Below are 27300 nucleotides of genomic sequence, written 5' to 3' on the forward strand. Positions count from 1 at the left end.
ATAGACATATAGGTGGATTTGTCCCAATTCTTTTGGTCCTATAAAAAGGGGGATACTTTGTAAAAAAAAAAAAGTGGTTTAATTTCTAAACGGTTCACCAAATTAAAGCTGACAGTTTGCAGTTTAACCTCGTAGTCGTTAATCCAAAGTGCTGAAGTACAGAGCCAAAACAACTGAACATATGCCACTGTCCCAATATGTTTTGTCCACATACCCCGAGTGTACAAAACATTAGGAACACCTGCTCTTTCCCATATATAACCAGTCTATAAAACTGTAGGATATATATAGACTGAGTATGTTCTACTCTTCTCTACACTGAGTGTACAAAACATTAGGAACACCTGCTCTTTCCATGACATTGACTGACCAGGTGAAATCTATGATCCTTTATTAATGTCACTTGTTAAATCCACTTCAGTCAGTGTAGATGAGGGGGGGGGGGGGGGGGGGCGACAGGATAAAGAAGGATGTTTAAAGCCTTGAGATATTAGAGACATGGATTGTGTATGTGTGCCATTCAGAGGGTGAATGGGCAAATCAATTTAAGTGGCTTTTGAACAGGGTATGTTAGTAGGAGCCAGACGCACCGGTTCATGTCAAGAACTGCAACGCTGCTGGGTTTTGGTAAACTCAGTGTAGAACTATGATTAAAAAAACACAGAAACTAAAGTAATTTGGGTAAGTAACCTGCTACCTTTCAATAGAATGGGCTCATGTTTCATTGAAATGTACAGCTGTGTGTCATCCACATAGCAGTGAAAGTTAACATTATGTTTTCGAATGACATCCCCAAGAGGTAAAATATATAGTGAAAACAATAGTGGTCCTAAAACGGAACCTTGAGGAACGCCGAAATTTACAGTTGATTTGTCAGAGGACAAACTATTCACAGAGACAAACTGATATCTTTCCGACAGATAAGATCTCATCTCCCTCTCTCTCCCCCATCTCCCTCTCCATTTCTCTCTCCATCTTTCACTCACCTCTCTGTAGCCTGTACTGTCACACAGAAAAATGTTTCTGGTCTCTGGGGAGGAACAGAACAATGCTTTTCTTGAGCTTTTTGGGAAATTCCAAACCAATGACACCGACAGGAACCTACTAAACCCCCCCCCCCCCCCCCCCCCCCCATCCTCTCCCCCCTCACTGCCCTTATAGAAGCAGGAGAGAGAGAGAGAGAGAGGAGGAGGAGGAGGAGGAGGAGGAGGAGGAGGAGGGCGGATTGTTGGGGAGTTTCCAGTCAAAATGATTCAGCTCACCTAACAGAATACAGTGTCCTTCACTGAGGGACGCTCAGGGATTATTACGGGGAATGGAGATTGTAATACTTGTTTCATTATTGTCTCTGTATTGTGACTTCACCGGTAAGTTAGACTTCTGGTCTAGTACATCGTTGTGATACAGGTGCTTGGTAAATTAGACTTCTGGTCTAGTACATCGTTGTGATACAGGTGCTTGGTAAATTAGACTTCTGGTCTAGTACAACGTTGTGATACAGGTGCTTGGTAAATTAGACTTCTGGTCTAGTACATCGTTGTGATACAGGTGCTTGGTAAATTAGACTTCTGGTCTAGTACAACGTTGTGATACAGGTGCTTGGTAAATTAGACTTCTGGTCTAGTACAACGTTGTGATACAGGTGCTTGGTAAATTAGACTTCTGTTCTAGTACAATGTTGTGATACAGGTGCTTGGTAAATTACATTCTACTGAGATTACATCGGGAATTGTTCTAAAATGGTCGTACCATTGATCATTTAGCTATTTGATTTTAGGATTCCTGTAATTATCCCCCCAAAAATATTTAAAAGGGAATATATATTTAACTTTTGACACATATTTAACCCCATTTTTTGGGGGGGGGGGGCGGGGGGGGGGGGACACCGCAATGTATTTATAGTTTGCCTGAGAGTTTCCCGTTTCCATAGTGATGTCATAGTAGTTTGTTTACCAAAAGGTTCAGACGCCACAGACGGAAGTTGGCACATCGGCGGTACCGACTTCAGACGAGTCCCGTGGGGCTTGTGAGGGTCGTAGAGCAGAACGGGGAACACATTCATATTCGTGAGAGTCTCATCGTTCCACTGTAGCTCTGCCACTTTCCACAGCAGATGCAGAATGACGACAAAAGGCGGATGCAGTAGACTGAGACGCAGCCCACACAAAAAAAAGCTTCAACAGACATATTTTGATGGGGATTTTATTACTATATCAAATAGATTGACGCAATCTACTCCAAATAGCTTAGGTGTTTTTCTGTTTCGTTTTTCTATTTTAGTACTTTATTTATTTAATATGAAGTATTTTGAAATGGATAAATTTATAAATTGGAAAGCCTGTGTGTTTCGTGGTACTTATTAGGGCAGAGTGAAATAGTATTTGGAGTCCAAAGAGTCTGTGTGGATCTGGCTGTAGGCCAGTGTATGTGTGTGTGTGTGTGTGTGTTTGGCGTCACAGAGCACAATGGTAGGAAGAGGAGGATCCAGATGTTGTCTGTGTTGCCATAGTGATAACTAGAGGTCATTAGAAGCATGGGGTCTGCTAGTACGGGAGATGTACTGTAGCATGTGTGTGTGTGTGTGTGTGTGTGTGTGTGTGTGTGTGTGTGTGTGTGTGTGTGTGTGTGTGTGTGTGTGTGTGTGTGGCAACTTCTGGGTTATGGAGTGTAACATGTAGTTGATTAACATACAGATAGATAAACATTAGACAATAATATTGTCCCGTTCGGTTTGAACAATAAAATCAACAATGACAGAACAATAAAGTTTTCACTTGACCTTGGTCTTCCAGATGCTGAGTGCCTGGTGGTCAGTCCTGCCAGGCTGGTGGTGAAGTATGGAGACCCAGCCTCCTCTAACTGCAGCTCAGATACCCCTGTAGAGATGGGCTGGGAATCCACCCAGGGAGGGACGGGTCTAACAGACAAGGAGGTGAAGATCCTAAACTGGAGGGTGGACAGGTAAGAGAGGCAGACTTGTTACACAGCTGAGACTTTTAAAACACCTTTATAGTTTGACTTTACTGTTATGTGGCTTCGATGGTCTTTAATGAAGGTTTTACTGTTATTTTATACATTTATCCATCTCTTGTGTTGACTTCTGTTTTTTTATTTTCATTGATTTATTTTAAATGCAGTTTAAATACTCCATTTGATTTGACAGTTTGACTGACTGGAAGATCAAACCTTCATGCTTCACAGACGGAGGCCAGTGTGAGAAACAGCTGGACATCACAGTTTATAGTGAGTGACATCTCTCTCTTATCTTCTCTGGTGATTCTGAATGTATTCTTAGTATGGCTCTGTACTGTTAATCACTGTGTGTTTCCATTCCTCCACAGAGCTTCCAGACAGTGTCTCTATCAGCTACAGGAAGTACCCTGATCCGATGGTTGAGGGGCATCAGTACCTGCTACAGTGTCTTGTCCAGAACATCGCTCCTATTGGGAGACTCAGGGTGACCTTCTACAAAGTCAATACCACTGGTGAACAGACAGAATTAGACACACAACAGAAAGCCAAGGACAACATCAACACACCAGAGAATGGGACCTACACCCTGGACTTCACCCCTGGTAGAGATGATGACAGGGCCCAGTTGTTGTGTTCAGCCATGTTGGATCTGGGACCAGAGGGACCCCAACCTCCTCCTGTAATGGACTCAAACCGCCTCAACATCAACGTGCACTGTGAGTCCTTCTGGTTCTCTGTCTACACACATTTAGTACAACCGTTAGTTAATTAAATACCAGACGAGTCATGACGTTGACGGATGCTGTTTTCACTTCATTTTCTCTCATTAATCAACTTGTTTCTCTCTCTCTCTCTCACTCACTCACTCACTCACTGTCCCCCCTCAGACAAGCCTCAGATCACTATGAGTCCTGGATGTTTCTCCATGAGCATCACGGAGGGCGACACCCTATCACTTAACTGTAGTGCAAATGGTAACCCTGCCCCCTCCTACAATTGGTTGCTCCCCCAAGCCGACCCCAACACCATGGAAGAGAGATCCGTAGTGACCATCACCAACATTGCCAAGTCTCACTCTGGAGATTACACCTGCATCGCCATCAACCCCCTGGGAAACAGCACCTGTACTGTTAACGTGGAGGTCACAGGTGAGACAGATGGTTGATTGGTTGGATGGATGATTGGTTGGATGGTTGATTGGTTGGATGGTTCATTGAATGATTGGTTGGTTGGATGGATGATTGGTTGGATGGTTGATTGGTTGGATGGATCATTGAATGATTGGTTGGTTGGTTGGATGGATGATTGGTTGGATGGTTGATTGGTTGGATGGTTCATTGACTGATTGGTTGGTTGCGTGGAAAGTATTCAGACCCCTTGACTTTTTCCAAATTGTGTCACTTTACAGCCATATTCTAAAATTGATTAAATTGTTCCCCCCCTCATAAATCTGCACAGAATACCCCATAATGACATCATAATACCCCATAATGACATCACAATACCCCATAATGACATCACAATACCCCATAATGACATCACAATACCCCATAATGACATCACAATACCCCATAATGACATACAAAAACAGGTTTTTAGACACTTTTTGCAAATTTATAATAAATACAAAACTTTATCACATTTACGTAAGTATTCAGAACCTTTACTCAGTACTTTGTTGAAGCACCTTTGGCAGCGATGACAGCCCCGAGTCTTCTTGGGTATGACGGTACAAGCTTGGCACACCTGTATTTGGGCTCCCGAGTGGTGCAGTGGTCTAAGGCACAGCATCTCAGGCTCTAAATCTCAGAGTGAAAAACTCAACGAACATTTATGAAAGTTCAACCAAGTTTATTCTGCCCAGAGGGTCAATACATCTGCATTCAGACAACACATGTTTACAAGGCCTGATTGGTGGAGTGCTGCAGAGATGGTTGTCCTTCTGGGAGGTTCTCCCATCTCCACAGAGGAATTCTAGGCCTTTTTCAGAGTGACCATCGGGTTCTTGGTTACCTCCCCAACCAAGGCCCTTCTCCCCTGATTGCTCAGTTTGGCCGGGCTACCAGCTCTAGGAAGAGTCTTGGTGGTTCCAAATTCTTCCATTTAGGAATGATGGAGGTCACTGTGTTCTTGGGGACCTTCAATGCTGCAGATAATCTTTGGTACCCTTCCCCAGATCTGTGCTTCGACACAATCCTGTCTCGGAGCTCAATGGACAATTCCTTCGACCTCATGGCTTGGTTTTTGCTCTGACATTCACTGTCAACTGCGGGACCTTATATAGACAGGTGTGTGCCTTTCCAAATCATGTCCAATCAATTGAATTTACCACAGGTGGACTCCAATAAAGTTGTAGAAACGTCTCAAGGATGATCAGTGGAAACAGGATGCACCTGAGATCAATTTCAAGTCTCATAGCGAAGGGTCTGAATACTTATGTAAAAAAGGTATTTGTTTTTTATTTTTAATAAAATTACTACAAATTCCAAAAACCTGTTTTTGCTTTGCCATTATGGGGTATTGTGTGTTGACCTCTGAAGGCTGTAACATAACAAAATGTCAAATGGTCTGAATAAATTACAGTGCCTTCGAAAAGTAATCATTTACATTTTGCAAAATCAAAATTACGTGTCAAATCAAATTCAATTAGTAATATTTAGGTATTTCTGTTTTTTATTTTTAATAAGTATTAAAAATATATTTAAACTGTTTTCGCTTTGTCATTATGGGGTATTGTGATGTCATTATGGGGTATTGTGATGTCATTATGGGGTATTGTGATGTCATTATGGGGTATTGTGATGTCATTATGGGGTATTGTGATGTCATTATGGGGTATTGTGATGTCATTATGGGGTATTGTGATGTCATTATGGGGTATTGTGATGTCATTATGGGGTATTGTGATGTCATTATGGGGTATTGTGTGTAGATTGATGAGGGTATTTTGATGAGGATATATTTTTTTATTGAATCCATTTTAGAATAAGGCTGTAACATAAAGTGTAACATACCAAAATATATCATAACAAAATGTGGAAAAAGTCAAGGGATCTGAACACTTCCTGAATTCACTGCATCTCCCTTCCTCTCCTCCTCCTCCTCCTCCTCTCTGCCCCATCTGCATCTCCCTTCCTCTCCTCCTCCTCCTCTCTGCCCCATCTGCATCTCCCTTCCTCTCCTCCTCCTCCTCCTCCCCTCTGCCCCATCTGCATCTCCCTTCCTCTCCTCCTCCTCCTCCTCCCCTCTGCCCCATCTGCATCTCCCTTCCTCTCCTCCTCTCTGCCCCATCTGCATCTCCCTTCCTCTCCTCCTCCTCTCCTCCTCTCTGCCCCATCTGCATCTCCCTTCCTCTCCTCCTCCTCCTCCTCCCCTCTGCCCCATCTGCATCTCCCTTCCTCTCCTCCTCCTCCTCCTCCCCTCTGCCCCATCTGCATCTCCCTTCCTCTCCTCCTCCTCCTCCTCCCCTCTGCCCCATCTGCATCTCCCTTCCTCTCCTCCTCCTCCTCCTCCCCTCTGCCCCATCTGCATCTCCCTTCCTCTCCTCCTCCTCCTCCTCCCCTCTGCCCCATCTGCATCTCCCTCTCCTCTCTTTCTACTCTCCTGCCCTGTAGTGGACTACCTGCCCATCATTGCAGGGCTGGCTGCAGCTGTGGTGGTGATCCTCTTGGTTGTCTCCTGTTTCACCTACTCCTCTTACTATAAACACAGGCGCATGGGCCACTACCAGCTGAAAGACATGTTGCCACGACGACACAAGAACAAACACGTGGTGCAACACAACGGAATGGACCAGTCCTTTATGTAGAGGAGGGGTTGGGGTCAGAGCATGTGAGCAGAGGTTGGAAATCCTGATGAGTGGGTGTGGCTCTCCACGTCCTTTCCTACCGTTCCCTCACAGAAAAAAAACACTGCTCCAAAATCGCTCCATTCATTTATATCACAATTTAAATCACAATTTAATCTATTTTTTGACTACCTGGACCTACCAATTGTTTTTAAGTATTCAAACCAAACAATATGGATGTGAATGAAAGGTATTTGAATAAACATGAAATGATGAACATGATTTAAAAAAAAATTGTAATTGTAAACTTTATTTAACTTGTCAAGTCAGTTAAGGGAGTTTTTCCTAGCCACCGTGCTTCTACACCTGCATTGCTTGCTGTTTGGGGTTTTAGGCTGGGTTTCTGTACAGCACTTTGAGATATCAGCTGATGTACGAAGGGCTTTATAAATACATTTGATTTGAGTTAAGAACACATTCTTACTACAAACCCGGAAAACGCTGGGCCAATTGTGCGCAACACTGCCGGTTGTGATACAGCCTGGAATCGAACCAGGTCTGTAGTGACGCTTCCATCAATGAGATGCAGTGCCTTAGACCGGACCTAATTTCAAATAGGCTACATGTCATATTAAACAGCATATAAACACTAAGTTGGTCAGGAGCCTGAGAAGGAACCAAAATTAATTATTTAGGCTAGATTATTTCAATTATTTCCAGGCTATAGCCTACAAAGAAATACATTGTGAACACAGTAGCCTGGTAGGGACCAGAGTATGTGAGCGATGCTGCAACGGAGCAGAGCGTGCTCAATTTGACTGGATCGTGGAGCGAGATTCCCAAAGGCTGGAGCGTTGGGTCTTCTCCAATTTCGCTCCAGTAGCACTCACTTCAGCTGAGGGCGCGCACGGCCCAGCATGCATTTGTAGTCTACGTGTGTGCTGCTAATAGCCCCTTGCTTTAGCTAATGTCATGGAGTTCACTAAATATGTTTTATAAAGAAACTGATTAAACACACAGGTGCTAAATCAAGGTGACTTACAAAGATGAGGACCAAGAGCAAGAGAGGGAGTGCGGAAACTGTTATGTTATAGGTTATATAACGGGTGCCACCTGCTGGTATGGTGCTAAACTGTTAGGTTATATACCGGGTGCCACCTGCTGGTATGGTGCTAAACTGGTAGGTTATATACTGGGTGCCACCTGCTGGTATGGTGCTAAACTGGTGGGTTATATACCGGGTGCCACCTGCTGGTATGGTGCTAAACTGGTAGGTTATATACCGGGTGCCACCTGCTGGTATGGTGCTAAACTGTTAGGTTATATACCGGGTGCCACCTGCTGGTATGGTGCTAAACTGGTAGGTTATATACCGGGTGCCACTTGCTGGTATGGTGCTAAACTGGTGGGTTATATACCGGGTGCCACCTGCTGGTATGGTGCTAAACTGGTAGGTTATATACCGGGTGCCACCTGCTGGTATGGTGCTAAACTGGTAGGTTATATACCGGGTGCCACCTGCTGGTATGGTGCTAAACTGTTAGGTTATATACCGGGTGCCACCTGCTGGTATGGTGCTAAACTGGTAGGTTATATACTGGGTGCCACCTGCTGGTATGGTGCTAAACTGGTGGGTTATATACCGGGTGCCACCTGCTGGTATGGTGCTAAACTGGTAGGTTATATACCGGGTGCCACCTGCTGGTGTGGTGTTAAACTGTTAGGTTATATACTGGGTGCCACCTGCTGGTATGGTGTTAAAATGTTAGGTTATATACTGGGTGCCACCTGCTGGTATGGTGTTAAACTGGTAGGTTATATACCGGGTGCCACCTGCTGGTATGGTGTTAAACTGGTAGGTTATATACCGGGTGCCACCTGCTGGTATGGTGTTAAACTGGTAGGTTATATACCGGGTGCCACCTGCTGGTATGGTGCTAAACTGGTAGGTTATATACCGGGTGCCACCTGCTGGTATGGTGCTAAACTGTTAGGTTATATACCGGGTGCCACCTGCTGGTATGGTGCTAAACTGGTAGGTTATATACCGGGTGCCACCTGCTGGTATGGTGCTAAACTGGTAGGTTATATACCGGGTGCCACCTGCTGGTATGGTGCTAAACTGGTAGGTTATATACCGGGTGCCACCTGCTGGTATGGTGCTAAACTGGTAGGTTATATACCGGGTGCCATTGTTTTTTTCTCTTCAGATATAGCAGTTGTTACACGCTGACTACATGAAACATCCACAACTAAAGAGTCATTGTGGAATCTGAAAAGACACTTATTCCAAAAGTATGATGGTGTACTTACTACGTGCTTTAGTACACCATGCTAAACGGAAGGAAACGAGGTGGGGAGATAACGAAGTGGGTCATTGTAGCAAAGTATTTATAAACAATCTGATATATTTTAAACGTTTCGTTCATCTTCGTTATATTATTTATACAATAGGCCATAATTGATTTTGGCCCAATAGGCCTGGCATATTCCCACGTTCAAGGAGGTTTCCGTTTTGATTGGGACATTTTGCCTAAAAACCTTTAGGCCTACATATAGATTTTTTTGTAACAACTCTGCCTAGGGTGGCCAAATATATGAAACGCCGTTTGGGTCTTTGCATGCCAAAAAAAGATACATGTCAATTAACACTATTTGACGTTTCAAATTAGCTTGTTGACCAATCAGGACCTGAAAATGCGTTCATATTTTTTTTTAACGTAGTTATTACATATTGATTACACAATCACTCGTACTTCATATGTCACAACGATTCATCGTTACGTATTGTTATGATGCTGGTAAAATTGTCTCGCGCACCTACAGTGCTGGTCATATAAAAAGCTGGCTCGCTCATGGATGCAAATAATGTTCTTCCCCAAAAACATAGTAAAACGACATAATCTGTTTCAGTAGCGCTAGCTAACTATATAGCGAGGTGTCATCATCTAAAATAACCCTAATTTATAAGACAGTTCTTATTTGATTAACGGTGGGCGGACCCATCTATGTGAAGCTAGCTACAATAAGAATTAGCTAAATAGTGGACTTTGCGGTTAGCCTTCAAAATAAAAGTAAATGTAATTGACAGTGATGCAAATGAATACAAATAGTGGAATTGTGCCATAATTGAATAGATCATGCTAAACGAGGTTGGAATGTTGTTATATAAAATCCACAAAGACAATCATTGGATAATTTGACAGAAATCTGTTGAAATCTCACTGGATGTATTAGACTTTAGAATTGCATTATGGGACATACTTATTTCACTGGACAGCCTTACCTATGGATTGTGGATCAATGACATGGGGTATCAGTCTACTCAGTGACACCCAGAGAAACATTAGTGTCGTAGCTCTTATTGTGGGACTCTGAAACAACTGTGAATAGAGACACATTTATTGTCAACCTACATGTATTGACATGTAGGTTGACACTATTCCAGAGGAAAAACAATACTGTGTGGATGTTTTGGAGTCTGATAACTCTGAGGAGGATGTTGGGAAAAAATACATATTGGGTATTGATTGAGTAGACTGATACCCCATTTCATTGATCCCCAATCCGGAAGTAAAGCTGTACAGGGCAATGTGAATGTCAATACACACAACAGGCTGACTGGGGAGGTGATTTCACACAGTCACAGTCCCGCGATAAGAGCTACAACGCTAATATTTGCCTAAACTCTTCACAGTTGTGTTCTGTGAGTGTCACCGAGTAGACTGACACCCCATTTAATTTACGGAGAAAGGATTTAATAGAATAGCATGTCATATCACTTAATCCGGCATAGCCAAAGACACGACACCTTGTACTGTAGAGTCCATGCCATGATGAACTGAGGCGTGTGTGTGTGTGAGAGATGGTTAAACAAAACACAGAAACTAAAGTCATTTGGGTAAGTAACCTGTTACATTTCAATAGAATGGGTTCACTAGAGAGACAGTGTGTGTTTGTGGCGAGAGTGAGAGACGCCTGGTGGCACAGAGAAGAATCGGACAGTTCTCTATTTTCACAACTGTCCTTATTTTGGGTCTCTCTCTTTCTCTGCCCGTCTCCCTCTCTCCCCCCCATCTCACTCTCCCCTTCTCACTCACTCACTCACTCACTCACTCACTCACTCACTCACTCACTCTCTTTTGCCTTTACTGTCACACAGAAATATTACTATGTTTCTTGTCACAGGAAGTAACAGAACAACGCTCTCACCGACAGGAACTGCTACACTTAGAAAAGCAGGAGAGAGAGGATGAGGAAGAGGAGGGCTCCCCCCTCACTGCCCTTAGAAAAGCAGGAGAGAGAGAGGAGGAGGGATCCCCCCTCACTGCCCTTATAGATGCAGGAGAGAGAGAGAGAGGAGGAGGAGGGCTCCCTCCTCACTGCCCTTATAGAAGCAGGAGAGAGAGAGAGAGGAGGAGGAGGGCTCCCTCCTCACTGCCCTTATAGAAGCAGGAGAGAGAGAGAGAGAGGAGGAGGCGGGCTCCCCCCTCATTGCCCTTAGAGAGGCAGGAAAGAGAGAGGAGGAGGAGGGCTCCCCCCTCACTGCCCTTATAGAAGCAGGAGAGAGAGAGAGAGGAAGAGGCGGGCTCCCCCCTCATTGCCCTTAGAGAGGCAGGAAAGAGAGAGAGGAGGAGGGCTCCCCCCTCACTGCCCTTATAGAAGCAGGAGAGAGAGAGAGAGGAGGAGGGCTCCCTCCTCACTGCCCTTATAGAAGCAGGAGAGAGAGAGAGAGAGAGAGAGAGAGAGAGGAGGAGGCGGGCTCCCCCCTCATTGCCCTTAGAGAGGCAGGAAAGAGAGAGGAGGAGGAGGGCTCCCCTCTCACTGCCCTTAGAGAAGCAGGAGAGAGAGAAGGAGGAGGGCTCCCCCCTCACAGCCCTTAGAGAAGCAGGAGAGAGAGGAGGAGGAGGAGGGCTCCATCCTCACTGCCCTTACAGAAGCAGAAGAGAGAGGAGGAGGGCTCCATCCTCACTGTACTTATAGAAGCAGGAGAGAGAGAGAGAGGAGGAGGAGGGCTCCCTCCTCACTGCCCTTATAGAAGCAGGAGAGAGAGAGAGAGAGGAGGAGGCGGGCTCCCCCCTCATTGCCCTTAGAGAGGCAGGAAAGAGAGAGGAGGAGGAGGGCTCCCCCCTCACTGCCCTTATAGAAGCAGGAGAGAGAGAGAGAGGAAGAGGCGGGCTCCCCCCTCATTGCCCTTAGAGAGGCAGGAAAGAGAGAGAGGAGGAGGGCTCCCCCCTCACTGCCCTTATAGAAGCAGGAGAGAGAGAGAGAGGAGGAGGGCTCCCTCCTCACTGCCCTTATAGAAGCAGGAGAGAGAGAGAGAGAGAGAGAGAGAGAGAGGAGGAGGCGGGCTCCCCCCTCATTGCCCTTAGAGAGGCAGGAAAGAGAGAGGAGGAGGAGGGCTCCCCTCTCACTGCCCTTAGAGAAGCAGGAGAGAGAGAAGGAGGAGGGCTCCCCCCTCACAGCCCTTAGAGAAGCAGGAGAGAGAGGAGGAGGAGGAGGGCTCCATCCTCACTGCCCTTACAGAAGCAGAAGAGAGAGGAGGAGGGCTCCATCCTCACTGTACTTATAGAAGCAGGAGAGAGAGAGAGAGAGGAGGAGGAGGGCTCCCTCCTCACTGCCCTTATAGAAGCAGGAGAGAGAGAGAGAGAGGAGGAGGCGGGCTCCCCCCTCACTGCCCTTATAGAAGCAGGAGAGAAAGAGGAGGGTGGCTTCTCCTCACTGCCCTTAGAGAAGCAGGGGAGAGAGAGGAGGAGGGCGGCTTCTCCTCACTGCCCTTAGAGAAGCAAGAAAGAGAGAGGAGGAGGCGGGCTCCCCCCTCACTGCCCTTATAGAAGCAGGAGAGAGAGAGGAGGAGGGCTCCCCCCTCACTGCCCTTATAGAAGCAGGAGAGAGAGAGGAGGAGGGCTCCCCCTCACTGCCCTTATAGAAGCATGAGAGAGAGAGGAGGAGGGCTCCCCCTCACTGCCTTTATAGAAGCATGAGAGAGAGAGGAGGAGGGCTCCCCCCTCACTGCCCTTATAGAAGCAGGAGAGAGAGAGGAGGAGGGCTCCCCCTCACTGCCCTTATAGAAGCAGGAGAGAGAGAGGAGGAGGGCTCCCCCTCACTGCCCTTATACAAGCAGGAGAGAGAGAGGAGGAGGACTCCCCCCTCACTGCCCTTATAGAAGCAGGATAGAGAGAGGAGGAGGGCTCCCCCCTCACTGCCCTTATAGAAGCAGGAGAGAAAGAGAGAGAGGGCGGATTGTTGGGGAGTTTCCAGTCGAAATGATTCAGCTCGCCTAACAGAATACAGTGTCCTTCACTGAGGGACGCTCAGGGATTATTACGGGGAATGGAGATTGTAACACTTGTTTCATTATTGTCTCTGTATTGTGACTTCACCGGTAAGTTAGACTTCTGTTCTAGTACAATGTTGTGATACAGGTGCTTGGTAAGTTTGACTTCTGGTCTAGTACAATGTTGTGATACAGGTGCTTGGTAAATTAGACTTCTGTTCTAGTACAATGTTGTGATACAGGTGCTTGGTAAATTAGACTTCTGTTCTAGTACAATGTTGTGATACAGGTGCTTGGTAAGTTAGACTTTTGTTCTAGTACAATGTTGTGATACAGGTGCTTGGTAAGTTAGACTTCTGTTCTAGTACAATGTTGTGATACAGGTGCTTGGTAAATTAGACTTCTGTTCTAGTACAATGTTGTGATACAGGTGCTTGGTAAGTTAGACTTCTGTTCTAGTACAATGTTGTGATACAGGTGCTTGGTAAATTAGACTTCTGGTCTAGTACAATGTTGTGATACAGGTGCTTGGTAAATTAGACTTCTGGTCTAGTACAATGTTGTGATACAGGTGCTTGGTAAATTAGACTTCTGTTCTAGTACAATGTTGTGATACAGGTGCTTGGTAAGTTAGACTTCTGGTCTAGTAGTGTTGTGATACAGGTGCTTGGTAAATTCCATTCTACTGAGGTAACATATGGAATGTTTTAAGATGGTCGTACCATTGATCATTTACCCATTTGATTTTAGGATTTTTGTAATTATCCCCCCAAAATATTTAAAAGGCAATTTATATATTAAATGTTTTACACATATTTAACCCTTTTTTTTGTTGGCACAAAACTACCTCCATTTATTTATTTATTCTTGAGTCTCATCTTTCCAGTCTTTCCCAGCCTAATTGCCATGACCTCACTCCCAGATGGTGTCTCAGAGAGAGTTGGGAGTTGCAATTTTCAACAGGACAAATATAAGAACGTATTTTTATCAATGTAAAAACTTTTTTTTGAAATCCTGTAAGTTTCCCCTGTTGTCCTGTAGGTGGTGCTGTTGTTTCACATTCACAATACGGTTAGTGGAGTTTAGTGTGTTATTAGCCCACAGTGCTCTGGTGGAAGGTAGTGCACTATAGAGAGAAAAGGAGCCAGTCAAGAGGATTTGGACACAGCCAAGGGTGGTCACTACCAAAGCCAAGGGTTGTCAATACCAAAGCCGAGGGTTGTCACTACCAAAGCCGAGGGTGGTCAGTGCCAAAGCCGAGGGTTGTCAGTACCAAAGTCGAGGGTTGTCACTACCAAAGCCGAGGGTTGTCAATACCAAAGCCGAGGGTTGTCAATACCAAAGCCGAGGGTGGTCACTACCAAAGGCCAAGGTTATTCAATACCCAGTAGCAAGGGTAGTCAGTACCAAGGGTTGTAAATTACCAAATGGCTCCCTATTCCCTACATACTACTTACTTTTAACCAGAGCTTTAACTTTGTCTGTTTCATGCCTCACTCTGCCTCTCCTCTCCCAGCAGCAGCAGTCCTGTTGTTTCTGATGGATAGAAACTCTGTGTATCTGTGTCTGTAATTACCCTTCTGATAAGAAACCATCTAGCACATCAAACAATGGTGCATCATTCATTTTCAATGAAGGGAAGTGAAATGGGCAGGGGACCTGAAATGATGGTGAAGCTAGCGACATGAGGGTGAAACTAGCGACATGAGGGTGAAACTAGCGACATGAGGGTGAAGCTAGCGACATGAGGGTGAAACTAGCGACATGATGGGGAAGCTAGCGACATGAGGGTGAAGCTAGCGACATGAGGGTGAAGCTAGTGACAAAATACTTATTTTCCACCATAATTTGCAAATAAATTCATAAAAAATCCTACAATGTGATTTTCTGGATTTTTTTCCTCATTTTGTCTGTCATAGTTGAAGTGCACCTATGATGAAAATTACAGGCCTCTCTCATCTTTTTAAGTGGGAGAACTTGCACAATTGGTGGCTGACTAAATACTTTTTTGCCCCACTGTATATGGCACCCTTTCATAAACCCTGATTGATGAATGTCAATCAGATCATCCAAGCAAGACTTTAACCTTTTCACGAAGATTAAGAATATGAGTTTGTAGTCTTTATTTAGGAGTGTGTTTGGACCCCAATTATCAATATTTAAGAGATCCTTGTGTGGTTTAGGTATAAGAGTAATAACCCCTTGCTTCAGAGAGGCAGGTAGTTCTTCTTTCTTTATAGCCTCCTTAAAGGTTTCAAGTAAAAATGGTGCTATTTCATGTCCAGAGTTATAAAAACATATTGGTCAAGCTTGTTTTTTATTAGGTGCATTGTCCAACCTGTTAGGTGCATAATCCTAACAGGGTGGAACCTAACAGGGTGAACATTTGGAGCCCAAATTAGACACTTGAACAGGATTTTACCTTCTCTATCAAACATATTTTAACAAGTTTATAAGTGGGACTAACAACATGAAACATGGAATAATGGATCAAACTGAGTGTTTCTATGTATGTAGCATTACACCGTTGTTTTCCCACCACAGAAACGATGACACTTCCTGGATGTGGTGTCATTGCAGGAAGAGGTTGTTTTCCCACCACAGAAATGATGACACTTCCTGAATGTGGTGTCATTGCAGGAAGAGGTTGTTTTCCCACCACAGAAATGATGACACTTCCTGAATGTGGTGTCATTGCAGGAAGGGGTTGTTTTCCCACCACAGAAATGATGACACTTCCTGAATGTGGTGTCATTGTAGGAAGGGGTTGTTTTCCCACCACAGAAATGATGACACTTCCTGAATGTGGTGTCATTGTAGGAAGGGGTTGTTTTCCCACCACAGAAATGATGACACTTCCTGAATGTGGTGTCATTGCAGGAAGGGGTTGTTTTCCCACCACAGAAATGATGACACTTCCTGAATGTGGTGTCATTGTAGGAAGGGGTTGTTTTCTTAAATGGAGAATAATAACAAACTGACAGCGTGGAAAGTGATATCAGGGACACGGAAAATACAATAATCATGAAAATAAAACGTCATTGACGAGAGAAAATTGGACTAGAAATATAAAATGATGAAGAGAGACTTTAAATATGTTATTATTTTCAGGCTCATATTTCTCGTGGAAGTCGATGAATAGCAACCAGTGATAGAAAACTCCTACATCCACAAAAACATGTTTTTTTTCTAAATGCATAACATTTCCCTTTCAAGTTTTTTTTTTAAGGTAATAGACACCTGACCTTGTATTTAAAGCATTTTGAAATCCACATGTTATATACGAAATAAAACGTGATATTTCCTGGGCACAGAAAACACACCGCATCTCAGCATTGACGTGACTAGCTGGTAGCTGCTTAGCTGTTAAGAGCGTTGGCCCAGCAACGGAAAGGTGGCTGGTTCGAATTCCTGAGTCGGCAAGGAGAAACACATCTACTGTTCTATCCTTGAGCAAGGCATTTTGTCCCCCAACAGCACCTGCTCCCCAGGCACTGATGACATGGATGTGATTTAAAGCAGCCCCCCTTTCACCTCTCTGATTCAGAGGAAAAACACATTTCGGTTGAATGCGTTCAGTTGTGCAACTGACTAAGGTAGGCTTCGTTGTAAATAAGAATTTGTTTCTTAACTGACTTGCCCAGTTCCGTAAAGGTATCCATCCCTTTTCCCAAAGGGCACTGCCCATCAGGCTGACCACTAGAAAACACGGCTATTATGGTAAAACCTTGCCTGATCAGCTGATAAAATGTTCTCCAGCTAGCAGCTTTGTGGTAGCTTGTTTGAATGGCCATATTGCGGTAGCTGGTTGATGAAGCTGAACCGCACCAAAGTTACGAGACTGTTGTAAAGCGATCAGCATGTATCTGACTCTGACAGCCGGTGACGTTGTAACGTTTGGCCGACGTGATGACGTCACAGCCGGAAACAGTCAGCTGTGCTGCAGAACTCAGCGCACTTATCAGGACGGAACAGGAACGGCCTTATCATCAAAACTCATTTGTGCTATTAGCTAGAATTTCACTACACCAGCTACAACTGGCGTTGTTGGCATCCCATTCGTTTGATATATGGATGGATTTTAAGACCCGTTCAGCCAGTATGCAGTAAGCAGACACTGGCTAGGGAGCTCATTTTCGTGCACATTTCGATTTTTCATAAATACTGATTCTACAACCACAAAACACCTTAGCTAGATGTAGAATTAGGTAGAGAAGACTTGCTCATTTAACAAAAAAAAGTCAATATTGGCTACAGGTTTATTATAGCTTTTGGTAAGATGAACTATTTTGAGGATTCAGTGGACGATTAGGACAGCCTATTGTACCCATGAGTATTTTGCCGAGTTATCACACAGATCAGTGCAGACGTGAGACAGTGTGGGTTACAGAGGGAGTTCTGTTTCTGTTAGAAAGAAGAGCCAGAATCCCGTTGTAACCCCCTAACCGGGGGAGAGAGAGAGACAGAGAGAGAGAGGGCAGGGAGAGAGAGAAAGTGAGAGAGAGAGAAAGAGAGTGATAGAACACTGTGTGAGAGAGGAAGAGAGAGAGAGTGTGTGAGAAAGAGAGAGTGTGTGAGAGAGATAAGAGGAGGAGGAAGGGTCGGTTAGGGTTTTCCAGTAAATAATACTTTCACGTTCAACGGTCACTGGAGAAGAAACCACGTCTGCCGCTCGCCTAACAGAATACAGTGTCCTTCACTGAGGGACGCTCAGGGATTATTACGGGGAATGGAGATTGTAATACTTGTTTCATTATTGTCTCTGTATTGTGACTTCACCGGTAAGTTAGACTTCTGGTCTAGTACATCGTTGTGATACAGGTGCTTGGTAAATTAGACTTCTGGTCTAGTACAATGTTGTGATACAGGTGCTTGGTAAGTTAGACTTCTGTTCTAGTACAACGTTGTGATACAGGTGCTTGGTAAATTAGACTTCTGTTCTAGTACATCGTTGTGATACAGGTGCTTGGTAAATTAGACTTCTGGTCTAGTACATCGTTGTGATACAGGTGCTTGGTAAATTAGACTTCTGTTCTAGTACAATGTTGTGATACAGGTGCTTGGTAAATTAGACTTCTGGTCTAGTACAATGTTGTGATACAGGTGCTTGGTAAATTAGACTTCTGGTCTAGTACAACGTTGTGATACAGGTGCTTGGTAAATTAGACTTCTGTTCTAGTACAACGTTGTGATACAGGTGCTTGGTAAGTTAGACTTCTGGTCTAGTACAATGTTGTGATACAGGTGCTTGGTAAATTAGACTTCTGGTCTAGTACAATGTTGTGATACAGGTGCTTGGTAAATTAGACTTCTGGTCTAGTACAATGTTGTGATACAGGTGCTTGGTAAATTCCATTCTACTGAGGTAACATATGGAATTGTTCTAAGATGGTCGTACCATTGATCATTTAGCTATTTGACTTTAGGATTTTTGTAATTATCCCCCCAAAATATTTAAAAGGGAATATATATATATTATTTTTTAAATGTTTTACACATATTTAACCCCTTTTTTTTGTTGGCACAAAACTACCTCCTATTTATTTATTTATTCTTGAGTCTCATCTTTCCAGTCTTTCCCAGCCTAATTGCCATGATCTCACTCCCAGATGGTGTCTCAGAGAGAGTTGGGAGATGCAATTTTCAACAGGACAAATATAAGAATGTATTTTTATCAATGTAAAAACTTTTTGGGAAATCATGTAAGTTTCCTCTGTTGTCCTGTAGGTGGTGCTGTTGTTTCACATTCACAATACAGTTAGTGGAGTTTAGTGTGTTATTAGCCCACAGTGCTCTGGTGGAAGGTAGTGCACTATAGAGAGAAAAGGAGCCAGTCAAGAGGATTTGGACACAGGCAAGGGTGGTCAGTGCCAAAGGCCAAGGGTGGTCAGTACCAAAGCCAAGGGTGGTCAGTACCAAAGCCAAGGGTGGTCAGTACCAAAGCCAAGGGTGGTCAGTACCAAAGCCAAGGGTGGTCAGTACCAAAGCCAAGGGTGGTCAGTACCAAAACCAAGTGTGGTCAGTGCCAAAGCCGAGGGTGGTCAGTGCCAAAGCCAGGGGTGGTCAGTACCAAAGGCCAAGGGTGGTCAGTACCAAAGCCAAGGGTGGTCAGTACCAAAGCCAAGGGTGGTCAGTACCAAAGGCCAAGGGTGGTCAGTACCAAAGCCAAGGGTGGTCAGTACCAAAGGCTAAGGGTGGTCAGTACCAAAGGCTAAGGGTGGTCAGTACCAAAGCCAAGGGTGGTCAGTACCAAAGCCGAGGGTTGTCAATACCAAAGCCAAAGGTGGTCAGTACCAAAGCCAAAGGGTGGTCAATACCAAAGCCAAGGGTGGTCAGTGCCAAAGCCAAGGGTGGTCAGTACCAAAGCCAAGAGTGGTCAATACCAAAGCCAAGGGTGGTCAGTGCCAAAGCCAAGGGTGGTCAGTACCAAAGCCAAGGGTGGTCAGTGCCAAAGCCAAGGGTGGGCAGTACCAAAGGCCAAGGGTGGTCAGTACCAAAGCCGAGGGTGGTCAGTACCAAAGGCCAAGGTTATTCAATACTCAGTACCAAATGGCTCCCTATTCCCTACATACTACTTTTAAAAATACTTATTTTCCACCATAATTTGCAAATAAATTCATTAAAAATCCTACAATGTGATTTTCTGGATTTTTTTTCTCATTTTGTCTGTCATAGTTGAAGTGTACCTATGATGAAAATTACAGGCCTCTCTCATCTTTCTAAGTGGGAGAACTTGCACAATTGGTGGCTGACTAAATACTTTTTTTGCCCCACTGTATATGGCACCATTTCATAAACCCTGATTGATGAATGTCAATCAGATCATTCAAGCAAGACTTTAACCTTTTCAGGAAGATTAAGGCTATGAGTAGTCTTTATTGTGATTGGACCCCAATTATCAATATTTAAGAGCTCCTTGTGTGGTTTAGGTATAAGAGTAATAACCCCTTGCTTCAGAGAGGCAGGTAGTTATTATTTCTTTATAGCCTCCTTAAAGGTTTCAAGTAAAAAATGGCGCTATTTCATGTCCAGAGTTATAAAAACATATTTGTCAAGCGAGAGAGAGAGAGAGAGAGACAGAGAGAGAGAGAGGGCAGAGAGAGAGAGAGAGAGAGAGAGAGGAAGAGAGAGAGAGAGAGAGTGATAGAACACTGTGTGAGAGAGGAAGAGAGAGAGAGAGAGAGAGAGTGTGTGAGAGAGAGAGAAAGAGAGTGTGTGTGTGAGAGAGAGAGAAAGAGAGAAAGAGAGTGTGTGTGAGAGAGATAAGAGGAGGAGGAAGGGTCGGTTAGGGTTTTCCAGTAAATAGTACTTTCACGTTCAACGGTCACTGGAGAAGAAACCACGTCTGCAGCTCGCCTAACAGAATACAGTGTCCTTCAGGGACGCTCAGGGATTATTACGGGGAATGGAGATTGTAATACTAGTTTCATTATTGTCTCTGTATTGTGACTTCACCGGTAAGTTAGACTTCTGTTCTAGTACAACGTTGTGATACAGGTGCTTGGTAAATTAGACTTCTGGTCTAGTACAACGTTGTGATACAGGTGCTTGGTAAATTAGACTTCTGGTCTAGTACAATGTTGTGATACAGGTGCTTGGTAAATTAGACTTCTGGTCTAGTACAATGTTGTGATACAGGTGCTTGGTAAATTAGACTTCTGGTCTAGTACAATGTTGTGATACAGGTGCTTGGTAAATTAGACTTCTGGTCTAGTACAATGTTGTGATACAGGTGCTTGGTAAATTAGACTTCTGGTCTAGTACAATGTTGTGATACAGGTGCTTGGTAAATTAGACTTTTGTTCTAGTACAATGTTGTGATACAGGTGCTTGGTAAATTAGACTTCTGGTCTAGTACAATGTTGTGATACAGGTGCTTGGTAAATTAGACTTTTGTTCTAGTACAATGTTGTGATACAGGTGCTTGGTAAATTAGACTTTTGTTCTAGTACAATGTTGTGATACAGGTGCTTGGTAAATTAGACTTCTGGTCTAGTACAATGTTGTGATACAGGTGCTTGGTAAATTAGACTTCTGGTCTAGTACAATGTTGTGATACAGGTGCTTGGTAAGTTAGACTTCTGGTCTAGTACAATGTTGTGATACAGGTGCTTGGTAAATTAGACTTCTGGTCTAGTACAATGTTGTGATACAGGTGCTTGGTAAATTAGACTTCTGGTCTAGTACATCGTTGTGATACAGGTGCTTGGTAAATTAGACTTCTGGTCTAGTACAATGTTGTGATACAGGTGCTTGGTAAATTAGACTTCTGGTCTAGTACAATGTTGTGATACAGGTGCTTGGTAAATTAGACTTCTGGTCTAGTACAATGTTGTGATACAGGTGCTTGGTAAATTAGACTTCTGGTCTAGTACAATGTTGTGATACAGGTGCTTGGTAAGTTAGACTTCTGGTCTAGTACAATGTTGTGATACAGGTGCTTGGTAAATTAGACTTCTGGTCTAGTACAATGGTGTGATACAGGTGCTTGGTAAATTAGACTTCTGGTCTAGTACAATGTTGTGATACAGGTGCTTGGTAAATTAGACTTCTGGTCTAGTACAACGTTGTGATACAGGTGCTTGGTAAATTAGACTTCTGGTCTAGTACAATGTTGTGATACAGGTGCTTGGTAAGTTAGACTTCTGGTCTAGTACAATGTTGTGATACAGGTGCTTGGTAAATTAGACTTCTGGTCTAGTACAACGTTGTGATACAGGTACTTGGTAAATTACATTCTACTGAGGTAACATATGGAATTGTTCTAAGATGGTCGTACCATTGATCATTTACCTATTTGATTTTAGGATTATTGTAAGTACCCCCCAAAAAAATATATATTTAAAAGGAAATACACATATTTAACCCCTTTTTTTTTGGGGGGGGGGGGGGGGGCGACTTCTGGTTGATGGAGTGTAACATGTAGTTGATTAACATACAGATAGATAAACATTAGACAATAATATCGTCCTGTTTGGTTTGAACAATAAAATCAACATTAACAGAACAATAAAGTTTTCACTTGACCTTGGTCTTCCAGATGCTGAGTGCCTGGTGATCAGTCCTGCCAGGCTGGTGGTGAAGTATGGAGACCCAGCCTCATCTAACTGCAGCTCAGATACCCCTGTAGAGATGGGCTGGGAAGCCATCCAGGGAGGGGTTGGTCTAACAGACAACAAGGTGAAGATCCTACGCTGGAGGGTGGACAGGTAAGAGAGGCAGACTTGTTACACAGCTGAGGGTGGACAGGTAAGAGAGGCAGACACAGCTGAGAGTGGACAGGTGAGAGAGGCAGACACAGCTGAGGGTGGACAGGTGAGAGAGGCAGACACAGCTGAGGGTGGACAGGTGAGAGAGGCAGACACAGCTGAGGGTGGACAGGTGAAAGAGGCAGACACAGCTGAGGGTGGACAGGTGAGAGAGGCAGACACAGCTGAGGGTGGACAGGTGAGAGAGGCAGACACAGCTGAGGGTGGACAGGTGAGAGAGGCAGACACAGCTGAGGGTGGACAGGTGAGAGAGGCAGACACAGCTGAGGGTGGATAGGTGAGAGAGGCAGACACAGCTGAGGGTGGACAGGTGAGAGAGGCAGACACAGCTGAGGGTGGACAGGTGAGAGAGGCAGACACAGCTGAGGGTGGACAGGTGAGAGAGGCAGACACAGCTGAGGGTGGACAGGTGAGAGAGGCAGACACAGCTGAGGGTGGACAGGTGAGAGAGGCAGACACAGCTGAGGGTGGACAGGTGAGAGAGGCAGACACAGCTGAGGGTGGACAGGTGAGAGAGGCAGACACAGGAGAGATTTTTTAAACCTTTTTAGTCTTTATAGTGGCAAACAGTGGCAGCTGGCTACTTTGTTGATGTTTGAACTTCAACTGTGTTATTGTCTTTATTTGCTATTTAAGTCTTTAAATCAAGTTGGTTATTGTTTCAACTAAGGATTGCTGCTTTAAATAAAATGTGATTTGATTTGACAGTGTGACTGAATGGTATAGCACACCTACATGCTACACCGAAGGAGGCCAGTGTCAGAAACAGCTGGACATCACAGTTTATAGTGAGTGACCTCTCTCTCTCTTATCTTCTCTGGTGTTTCTGAATGTATTCTTAGTATGGCTCTGCACTGTTAATCACTGTGTGTTTCCATTCCTCCACAGAGCTTCCAGACAGTGTCTCCATCAGCTATAGGAAGTACCCTGATCTGATGGTTGAGGGGCATCAGTACCTGCTGCAGTGTCTTGTCCAGAACATCGCTCCTATTGGGAGACTCAGGGTGACCTTCTACAAAGTCAGTGCCACTGGTGAACAGACAGAATTAGACACACAACATAAATCCAAGGACAACATCAAGACACCAGAGAATGGGACCTACACCCTGGACTTCACCCCTGGTAGAGATGATGACGGGGCCCAGTTGTTGTGTTCAGCCATGTTGGATCTGGGACCAGAGGGACCCCAACCTCCTCCTGTAATGGACTCAAACCGCCTCAACATCACCGTGCACTGTGAGTCCTTCTGGTTCTCTGTCTACACACATTTAGTACAACCGTTAGTTAATTAGATACCAGACGAGTCATGACGTTGACGAATGCTGTTTTCACTTCATTTTCTCTCATTAATCAACTTGTTTCTCTTCTCATCTCTCTCTCTCTCCCTCCTTCCTTCTCTTCTAGACAAGCCTCAGATCACTAGGAGTCCTGGATGTTTCTCCATGAGAATCACAGAGGGCGACACCTTATCACTGGCCTGTAGTGCAAATGGTAACCCTGCCCCCTCGTTGGATGATTGGTTGGTTGCATTCAGAAAATGTTCAGACCCCTTGACTTTTTCCACATTTTGTCACGTTACAGCCTTATTCTAAAATGGTTTAAATCGTTTTTCCCCCCCTCACCGATCTACACACAGCACCCCATAATGACATCACAATACCCCGTAATGACATCACAGCACCCCATAATGACAAAGCAAAAACGTGTTTTTAGATTTTTTTTTGCAAATGTATAAAAAATAATGATTGGGAGTCCCATTGGGTCAGCGTTGTCTGGGTTTTGCAGGGTTAGGTCGTCATTGTAAATAAGAATTTGCTCTTAACTGACTTGCCTGGTTAAATAAAGGTTATATTAAAAATGCAGATCCTATCAAGCTCTCTCAGGTTGGATGGGGAGTGTCGCCACACAGCTATTTTTCGGTCTCTCCAGGACCTCTCTGTACTTTTCTCCATTCATCTTTCTCTCTATCCTGACTAGTCTCCCAGTCCATGCTGCTGAAAAACATCCCCATAGCATGATGTTGCTGCCACCACCATTCTTAACCGCAGGGATGGCCGGTGGCCTAGTGGTTAGAGTGTTGGGACAGTAACCGAAAGTTTGCAAGTTCAAATCCCCGAGCTGACAAGGTAAAACATCTGTCGTTCTGCCCCTGAACAGGCAGTTAACCCACTGTTCCTCTGAACAAGGCAGTTAACCCACTGTTCCCCTGAACAAGGCAGTTAACCCACTGTTCCTCTGAACAAGGCAGTTAACCCACTGTTCCCCTGAACAAGGCAGTTAACCCACTGTTCCTCTGAACAAGGCAGTTAACCCACTGTTCCCAGGCCGTCATTGGAAATAAGAATTTGTTCTTAAATGACTAGTTATATATATAAAAAAAAGTGATGCTGCCAGGTTTCCTCCACACATCACTTCACCATAGGGATGGCGATGTGACGCCACCACCATGCTTCACCATAGGGATGGTGATGTGACACTTGGCATTCAGGTCAAAGAGTTCAATCTTGGTTTCATCAGACCAGAGAATCTTGTTTCACATTGGTCTGAGAGTCTTTAGGTGCCTTCTGGCAAACTCCGAGCGGGCTGTGATGTGACTTCTACTGAGGAGTGGCTTTCGTCTGGCCACTATACCATAACGGCCTGATTGGTAGAGAGCTGCAGAGATGGTTGTCCTTCTGGAAGGTTCTCCCATCTCCACAGAGGAACTCTGGGGCGTTTTCAGAGTGATCATCAGGTTCTTGGTTACCTCCCTGACCAAGGCCCTTCTCCTCCGATTGCTCTGTTTGGCCGGGTTACCAGCTCTAGGAAGAGTCTTGGTGGTTTCAAATTCTTCCATTTAAGAATGATGGAGGCCACTGTGTTCTTGGGGACCTTCAATGCTGCAGATATTCTTTGGTACCCTTCCCCAGATCTGTGCATTGACACAATCGTGTCTCAGAGCTCAATGGACAATTCCTTTGACCTCATGGCTTGGTTTTTGCTCTGACATTCACTGTCAACTGTGGAACCTTATATAGACAGGTGTGTGCCTTTCCAAATCATGTCCAATCAATTGAATTTACCACAGGTGGACTCCAATCAAGTTGCATAACCATCTCAAGGATGATCAGTGGAAACAGGATGCTCAATTCTGAGTATAAAAGTATTTTAAAAAAAAATGTAATTGATTTTTTTTCGCTTTGTCATTATGGGGTATTGTGATGTCATTATGGGGGTATTGTGATGTCATTATGGGGTATTGTGATGTCATTATGGGGGTATTGTGATGTCATTATGGGGTATTGTGATGTCATTATGGGGTATTGTGATGTCATTATGGGGGTATTGTGATGTCATTATGGGGTATTGTGATGTCATTATGGGGTATTGTGATGTCATTATGGGGTATTGTGATGTCATTATGGGGTATTGTGATGTCATTATGGGGTATTGTGATGTCATTATGGGGTATTGTGTGTAGATTGAATCCATTTTAGAATAAGGCTGTAACGTAACAAAATGTCTGAAAAGTCAAGGGATATGAATTTCTAAATTCACTGCATCTCTCCTCCTCCCCTCTCCCCTCTGCCTCTCCTCTCTCCCTCTCCTCCTCCCCTCTGCCTCTCCTCTCTCCCTCTCCTCCTCCCCTCTGCCTCTCCTCTCTCCCATCTGCCTCTCCTCTCCTCCTCCGCTCTCCCCTCTTCCTCTCCTCTCTCCCTCTCCTCCTCCCCTCTGCCTCTCCTCTCTCCCATCTGCCTCTCCTCTCTCCCTCACCTACTCCCCTCTGCCTCTCCTCTCTCCCATCTGCCTCTCCTCTCTCCCTCACCTACTCCCCTCTGCCCCTCTCTCCCCTCTGCCTCTCCTCTCTCCCTCACCTACTCCCCTCTGCCCCTCTCTCCCATCTGCGTCTCCCTCTCCTCTCTCCCTCTCCTCCTCCTCCTCTCTGCCCCATCTGCATCTCCCTCTCCTCTCCTCCTCCTCCTCTCTGCCCCATCTGCATCTCCCTCTCCTCTCTTTCTACTCTCCTGCCCTGTAGTGGACTACCTGCCCATCATTGCAGGGCTGGCTTCGGTGGTGATCCTCTTGGTGATCTCCTGTTTCATCTACTCTTCTTACTATAAACACACGCGCATGAGCCATTAACAGCTGAAAATCATGTTGCCACGACGACACAAGAACAAACACGTGGTGCAACACAACGGTATGGACCAGTCCGTTATGTAGAGGAGGGGTTGGGGTCAGAGCATGTGAGCAGAGGTGAATGGTTGGAAATCCTGATGAGTGGGTGTGGCTCTCCACGTCCTTTCCTACCGCTCCCTCACAGAATGGAAGCAAGTGCCCGTAGCAATGTTCCAACATCTAGTGGAAAGCCTTCCCAGAAGACTGAAGGCTGTTATAGCAGCAAAGTGGGGACCAACTCCATATTAATGCCCATGATTTTAGAATGAGATGTTCGTGTCCATATACTTTTGGTCCTGTAGTGTATCTGGTTACACTTGCAGACCGGCAGAAAATAAAATACTATACTTTTCAATTGCAGATCATGTTAATTTCAGTATTTATTAACTTGCATTGTCTAATTCACTCAGTGATCATAAAGTACCAAATGACAGGATATGTGTGCAAAGAAAGCACTATTATATCTGTATGCACATGTGTGTGTGTAAATTAATGCATTTCTTTTGTATATATTTCCAATAAAGAACCATTTGGAAGAACTCAGAAGGTGTAACTTGATGTCATTTCAACAACAACAAAAAATCAGCTTTTTGCTCCTTGTGCGCCCTCCTGTGGCTGACGCTATAGATTACATGTGTGATTATAAACAGAATGTACCTTAACGTTTTGCTCTAGAAATAAATAAACATTCCACAGAAATTAAAATGAACTAAGTCTAAAAATATAAATGTTTACTTTCACAGTGAAATATTAGCTCAGGACCCTCTGCTTCTCGAAGACTCCAAACCCATCTCTGTCGCACGATTTCTACGTCACACTACCGCGCAGACCGGAAG

The 27300-nt window shown here is 44.5% G+C and overlaps 1 protein-coding gene across 4 annotated transcripts; it reads left to right on the top strand.

Annotated features, from left to right (window-relative positions):
- Positions 1-1190: 1190 nt before the first annotated feature.
- LOC139370008 (vascular cell adhesion protein 1-like) lies at positions 1191-27288 on the top strand. Of its 4 annotated transcripts, none has more exons than XR_011627088.1 (11): positions 1191-1367; positions 2793-2961; positions 3164-3243; positions 3342-3689; positions 3861-4121; positions 22078-22246; positions 23015-23094; positions 23195-23542; positions 23711-23825; positions 26322-26486; positions 27208-27288. XR_011627088.1 is itself a non-coding variant. In XM_071109290.1 (10 exons), exons 1-10 carry the CDS (start codon positions 1316-1318, stop codon positions 26404-26406), a joined length of 1707 nt encoding a protein of 568 aa, XP_070965391.1. In that variant the 5' UTR covers positions 1191-1315; the 3' UTR covers positions 26407-27003. The 4 variants fall into 4 exon arrangements, 2 of the variants coding, with proteins under 2 accessions (XP_070965391.1, XP_070965392.1); XR_011627089.1 differs by having other exon boundaries at positions 23711-23797; XM_071109290.1 differs by lacking the exon at positions 27208-27288 and having other exon boundaries at positions 26322-27003.
- The last annotated feature ends 12 nt before the right edge of the window (positions 27289-27300 follow it).

This window comes from Oncorhynchus clarkii, chromosome 17 (genome assembly GCF_045791955.1).
Source record: "Oncorhynchus clarkii lewisi isolate Uvic-CL-2024 chromosome 17, UVic_Ocla_1.0, whole genome shotgun sequence".
Classification (NCBI taxonomy): Eukaryota; Metazoa; Chordata; class Actinopteri; order Salmoniformes; family Salmonidae; genus Oncorhynchus; species Oncorhynchus clarkii.

Excerpts from the sequence above, each read along its gene's own strand:
- LOC139370008 (XM_071109290.1), top strand. The coding sequence starts at position 1,316 with ATGGAGATTGTAATACTTGTTTCATTATTGTCTCTGTATTGTGACTTC. Across the intron at positions 1,368-2,792 it reads TCTGTATTGTGACTTCACCG|ATGCTGAGTGCCTGGTGGTC; the intron begins GTAAGTTAGACT and ends TTGGTCTTCCAG. Across the intron at positions 23,095-23,194 it reads GCTGGACATCACAGTTTATA|AGCTTCCAGACAGTGTCTCC; the intron begins GTGAGTGACCTC and ends ATTCCTCCACAG.